Source organism: Anser brachyrhynchus (assembly GCF_964034855.1).
Source record: "Anser brachyrhynchus genome assembly, chromosome: 5".
In the NCBI taxonomy this organism is placed as follows: Eukaryota; Metazoa; Chordata; class Aves; order Anseriformes; family Anatidae; genus Anser; species Anser brachyrhynchus.
The window spans coordinates 39,703,521-39,709,520 of record NC_137699.1 but is presented as its reverse complement, the minus strand read 5'-3'; the positions used below and the strand labels follow the sequence as shown (position 1 = coordinate 39,709,520).

Sequence of the window (6,000 nt, the reverse complement as noted above, 5' to 3'; positions counted from 1 at the left end):
GGACAGGAAGGCTTTACACAGAAAAGAGCGGTTTTCTGGCCTCCGCTGCTGGTAATGCTTTGCTCAGGCCCTGGGGCTGTTGACTCAGGAGGGAGGCGCGAGGCCAGGACAAGCCAGGATGCTTTCACCACGCTGCTGTCAGCCAGGACATCTGCTCCAGCCAAATGTCTCCGCCATCTGCGCGCACGGAAGCTCCCACTTGTGCTCACGTCAGGGAAACACCAAGCCCGACCCAAAACCGGAGCGGTTTTCCATCCCAGTGCTGCCGCGTGCGAGCCTGGCCCTCCCAGCCGGCACCTGGCTCGCGCCGCGGGACAGGACCGAGCTGAAAGCCAGCCGGGGCTTTGCTGCCGCAAGAAAGGTCGCAGAGAGACAGGTTTTATGCTAAACTTCTTTAACCATCGTCATTACAACCATGTAAAACACAGCATTGAATACTATGTACAGTCTGTTGGGATCAGAGTAGAAAGGAATGATTGACTTTTTTTTTTCTCCCCCCAAAAAAAACTTCCTTACAAAAAAAAAAAAAAAAAAAACAGAAAAAAAAGCACAGACATAAAAATAGTTTTTCAGTAATAATTATAATACATTAGGAGGAGTCACGGAGGAGGAAGCGTTCCACGCTGTAAACAAGAATAGCAATTCAAATAAAAGCCGATGGTCGCAGGGCTAGCAAAGTGCACGCAGGAGACCCCCCCCCGGCCTCCAGCTGCCTGTGGAAGGACGGGGCCCGTGCCCAGCCCTGGTGCTGCTGCTCAAAGTGCTCAGTTAGGGAACAAAACGCAGCCCCCGGGGCTTGGCCTGGCCGCCAGGCGGTGGCAGCCACCCCGGGGCTGGCAGGGCACGGAGCCGGGAGCCCTTTCCTGAGTTTGCTCGCGGTCCCACTGGCTTCGCTATGGGCTTGAGGCTGGTTTGGGAGCCGGGGGCAGGGGCAAAGCGTTGCCGCTGCTGCTGAGCTCTTTCTGGCTGCCTGAGGAGGAACTGGAGAGAAAAGGAGGGGGCCTTGTAAAACAGCGCCCTTTTAGGAGCAGCGGGTGCCCTAAGACAGGTCACAGCAGGGAGCAGACCTGCCACATCTGCAACGAGAGGCAGAGAAGCTGCTAAGCTGCCCGCCTGCTGAAGGTGCTCCTCAGACAGGGGCTGCAGGCGGGGGAAGAGCTGCCTCGGTGGTGGCAGGGTCAAGTGAGCCAGGCTGAGCCCAGCAGGGGACGTTGTGGGGACGGCCGCTGCTTGCCCCCTACCCCAACCTGCCTTCCTGCTGGAGGGGGCACCGGTGGGAGCAGCGAGCCTGGCCCAAAGGTCCCCGAACTCCGCTGGTGGCTGCCCCCGGCGTGGGGATGTCTGGAGAGCCTGCTGCACGGCTCTGTTACAGCCGGGGGGCTCGGAGGGCAGGGAAACCCCAGTGCTTGGTAGCTTGTGCAGCGGTGCCGCGCAGCGCCAGCTCCCTAAAATCAGCTTTTCAACGTGAATACTGCAAAAGGTCGCACACGTGCACCGGGGCGCACACACCGACGGGCGAGGGCTGTCAGAAACGAGGGGCTCAGGCCTTACCTGCACATAAGCGCACCTCTGCGTGCTCTGAGGACAGAAAGCAAGCTGGGGCAGCCCTCGGCTGCTTCTCCTTGCTTCCCTTGGGGCTGCAGAGGCCAGCGGGGTACGGCTCCTAGCAAAAGGCAGCGGGTTCCTGCCCTGAAATACTGCCCAGGTATTGTAACACACGACTGGGTTTCACGGCTGCACAGTTACTGAAGAACATACTCTAACTTAAAACCAGTTTGAGCACCTTTACCCTAAAAATGACCTGTGGTGTCTCAAAAATCCCAACACGGAGCATTCGCACAGCACTTCTCTTCAAAGCGCCTCCCAAACATCAACTGACGAGCTAACCCCTCTGCCAGCACCCCCGCGAGGTAGCTCCAGGCTCATCCTGCCCCCCCCAGAGGGAGGGCAGGCGGGTTTGGAGACTCAGCCAAGGCAGAAGATGGGGTCCCCGACAGAGCAGGGGGTTCCGGAGGAGTTGTGGGCACTGTGGCCTGGCTGACCACATCCACAGCCGGGGAGCACCTGCTCCTACCTGCTAGCACAAACACGCGCGTGCACACACACAAAAACCTGATCACCGCCCCCAGAGGCATTCAGGGGGTGTTTTCTGCTGGGCTTCCAGGCAGGCTTTGGCTCAGGCTACGTTCCTGAAGCAGCCTAAAGGATGAAAACCAGTCTGCGAGGTCTGCTGAGACTTCGAGGGAGCTCGTGCCCGGGTTTGCAGGCCAGCGGTCCCACCTGCTGTCCAAAAGGTGGCATCTGCAGCCACCCCCTTAGGAAAGCAGCAAAAAATACAGCACGTTTGGACTCGAGTTCACTGCCTGCTGCCTTCCTCAAGCCTCCTCCTTGCCTGGAGGGGTGAGGCAGCTGCTGAGGGCTGCAAACATGAGTTTGGCCCCGTTCCTTTGCAGGGTGAGCGCCCACAGCCCCCTGGGCTGAGAAGAGCTGCTGGGAAAGAGGAGCTGGAGGCAAGGATTGGCTCGGATCCTGAGTGGTCACGGGGAAGGGGAGGAGATGGACAGGCCACCAGGACTTGCCCCTGCATGAAGAGCAAGTGGGAACGCTGGAGCATCATCCCCCCCCCCCCCCCCCGTGCCCAGGTTTTCCTTCCTCAGGCAGCAGTTTCTGGCTAGGCTAAACCAGAAGGGCTGACCCAAGGTTTCTGGGCGACGTGCTCGCCTGTCCTAACTTCTACAGCATTTCCACCCTGAAACTTCACCTGCTCAGAGCAGCAGCAGGCTCCAGCTCGGGCGCTGGGACTAGCTACCAGCGCACACCTCGCCAGGTTCAGCAGGGCAGCAGCCGCCCCTCTGCCCCTTCAGCTGGTTTGAGGCAGCGAGCCTGCTCGCTGCCCCGCGCCCACGAGGGGAAGGCCACTCAGCAGCCTCCCAGCACGCCCGGCTCGACCCTCCCCGCTGTCCTTGCCCCCTCGAGAACTTGAACCAGAACGGCCCTGCCTGGCACCCGCTGCGGGGGCGCCGCTCGGAGCCCCCCCAGGCCCAGGGGCTCACCTGCCCCGGCTGCCACCGCCTCCCCTCCAGGAGAACATCGGCAGGGGGAGGCAGGAAGGGACCCTCGCCAGGAGCGGCGGGGAATTGCATAGACTGCCGAGCAGGCATGCCGCGGCCCCGTCCCGGGGGCTGCTGCCTCCCGCGGGTCTGGAAAAAGAAATGAAGGTCTATTGCTACAGGAATAGAAACGCCGTTGGCCAGACGGACGGGGCAGTTGGGAGGAAAGCCTCTCTTGCTAAATATTTCGGACTCCGCTGCCTTGTGTCCACAGACCCACCACTAGAGCTCAGGAGACAGGCAGGAGAGCAACAAAGCCCACGAGTTCACCTCCCTGCTCGTCCCGGGGCTTGGCAAGTTCCGTCAAGCAACCCGAAATTAAAGCACTTCTGTCCATAGGAAAGAAACCACGGGTGCAAACCAAGACGGAGTTTGTTGGCGGCTCCTGGAGCTCCGGCTGCCCCGGGCTCTCGTACCAAAGCACGGCTCCACGGGCGATGCCAAGGGCATCACGGGACCAGTGCCGCTCCAGCCCCTCTCCCTCACCTCCCCACGCGCCCCGCTAAAACGTCACCGATTTGGGCAGCTTTGTGGGGGGAGGAGAGGCTGAGCCGAAGCTGTTCTCGGAGAGGGATTTGGCAACCTGCAGGGATAATTTTGGTTTGGGGCTGAGGGGCGGCCGCGGCGCTTTCAGTGCATTGAATGGTTTCTGGGCGCCCTCCTGGGCAGCCGCTGCCGCCGGGGCGGAGGCGGCAGGAGGCAGCTGGGAGGTGGCAGCCAGGGGCCGGCCGGCCTCAGGCAAGGGCAGCGCCACCTGCTTTCTGTTCAACAAGTCTTGCTCCGTGGCGTGGGCCACGTGCAGGGGAGTGGTGGTTTTTACGACGGCGTAGGGGCTGTTCCCCTCTGTTCCCCGCTGGAAGGGGCGCCCCGGGGTCTCCGCCAAGAGGGGCACGCTGCCGCCCGGCTGCCTGTGCGGGGGGCGCGCGGCCGAGCCCAGTCCTTCCGCTGCGCCCGCGCCCTGCTGCAGGCTGGCGAGCTCGCCCGTGGACGCGGACTTGGGTACCGAGCTCCTCGAGTCTGTCTGGGTCAGCAGCACTGCTCCGCACTGCTCAGCCTTGGGGAAGTCCTCGTGCTGAGCCGGCAGAGGAGGAGGGAGGGCATCCACTGCCTCCTCTTCCTCCCCGCGCGGGGAAGACGCCTGCTCCACCTCTGGCAGACCACGCGCAGCAGGATCCGGCCGCCTCGGCGAGCTGTCTGTGTTGGAAAGCTGCTCGGGTGCCAAAGCCTCCCCGGCTGGCGCAGTCCCGGATGAGGCGCTGGGGTCGTGCAGCGAGTCCACGGAGCCGTGCGGGGAGGGAGCAGGGCTGGGCGACTCGCGCTGGGGCAGAGGCTGCGGGCCTCCAGGCCGTGCCGGTGAGGCAGCTCTGCTCGTGCGGCCGGCGGCGAGCAGCACGGGGCTCTCCTCGTGCTCCCCCCGAGGTCTCCGGGGGTTGCCGTGCGAGGCAGGCTCTCCGCTCACCGCAGCGGCCTCCTGGCCGGTGGGGAAAGCCGGAGCCTCGCCTCTTGGCGGAGGAGGCTGCTGCTGCACGGCCTCGGGAGCCTCCACCTCGCCATCGCACCGGGGGGGATGCAAGCGTCCGTCGGCCGCTTCGGTGGCGTCGCTGCCCAGCTGCTCGGGAGTCCTGGCGGCCACTGCGGTGCCGGTGGCTGTCCCTCCTGGAGGCCCTCTGTGGGGTGGAGGCTGCGTGGCGTCCCTGTCCGGAGGCCGCTCGCCCAGCAGCCCGTTCTGGCCGTTGGCCGCCGCGTTGGCCTTCACGGCCACCGGGTTGAGGGAGAGCTCCAGGCCCAGGGGTTTGCGTGGGAACTCCTCGGGCTTCGCTGCGTTGGAGGGAAGGGAGACAGGGGAAAGAATAAATGACGTAAAAGAGGGATTAAAATAAAAGTTGGAATCAAATACGTATATTAACATTAAATGAGAAATATTAAAAATAAAGCAATAAATAAAAATGGAAAAGCAATAAAAAGTTAGAAATAAAATAGTCAAACTGAAAAATAAACATTAAATAAATAGAGCGCCCCTCCAGCAGCGTCCCGCTCTGCCCCCATCATTCCCAAGGCCCCGTTTCCCCCCGCTAACAGCGGCACCAGGAGGAGCACGCAGCGGGACCAGGGCTAAGGAGAAGGCAGCGGCCGAGCCGAGCTGCTGGCCACCCCTCTCTTGAGGGTCGCAGCCCCCGGAGGCCACGGGGAGATGGCAGCAAGGGGTCGGGGGGCTGAGGGCTCTGCCCACCTGGCGGGGGGAGGTCAAACTTCATCTTGCGCAGCTCGCTCATCGACACCTGCAGCTGCTCGATGACAGCATCGTCCTCATACTGCAGCGAAGCGGCAATTTTCTCCTGCAGAAACTCCCGCAGGTCTTCCAGCGTCATCTTCAGCAAGCGCTCTGGGGAAGGGCACAAAACCCAGCCGGGTGAGAGCAGTGGCACACCCCGGGGCTCTCTTTCGGGAAGCAGAACAAGCTGCTGTGCTCTGGTTTGTCTGGGTCAGACGTGAAACCCGTCGAGCCAGGGGTTGTGCTGCCCTTTCCGTGCTGGGGTCTGAAGGTGCTGGCCCCTCTCCTGCTGCTGCTCAGGGCTGGGTGTGCTGCCCCTCCTCTTACCCGCCTTCCTGGCGGTGAGAACAGCACAACGCAGGGGCTGGTAGGGGATGGGGGAGGCCAGGACACAAGCTTGGGGCCGTTTCTAGAAGTTCTCACCAATGCCTCTAGGAGGAGGAAAAGCTCCACGAGACAGGCCCAGACCCAAGAGCTGCCTCCACCCATGCCCGCAGGCAGCGCTGCCGACCCGACCCACGCTGTCTTTGCAAACCAACTCGATGCTTTCAGATTTATTTCGGGGCAGTATGTTCTTAATTCAACGGAAGGAAGGGCAGGGTGGCTGTCTGCAGAAGC

At 62.2% G+C, this 6,000-nt stretch overlaps 1 protein-coding gene across 8 annotated transcripts in view; it reads right to left on the bottom strand.

Annotated features, from left to right (window-relative positions):
* Nucleotides 1-377: 377 nt before the first annotated feature.
* Nucleotides 378-6,000, bottom strand: part of LOC308195552 (uncharacterized protein) — an 80,226-nt gene continuing 74,603 nt past the window's right edge. For all 8 annotated transcript variants that reach the window (XM_080593177.1, XM_080593181.1, XM_080593179.1 and 5 more), the window contains 2 exons: nucleotides 5,341-5,493; nucleotides 378-4,928 (listed from right to left, as the gene is read on the bottom strand). In XM_080593177.1, the coding sequence (XP_080449303.1) occupies nucleotides 3,613-4,928; nucleotides 5,341-5,493 (1,469 nt within the window). In that variant the 3' untranslated portion in view covers nucleotides 378-3,612. The remainder of the gene's footprint in view (nucleotides 4,929-5,340; nucleotides 5,494-6,000) is intronic.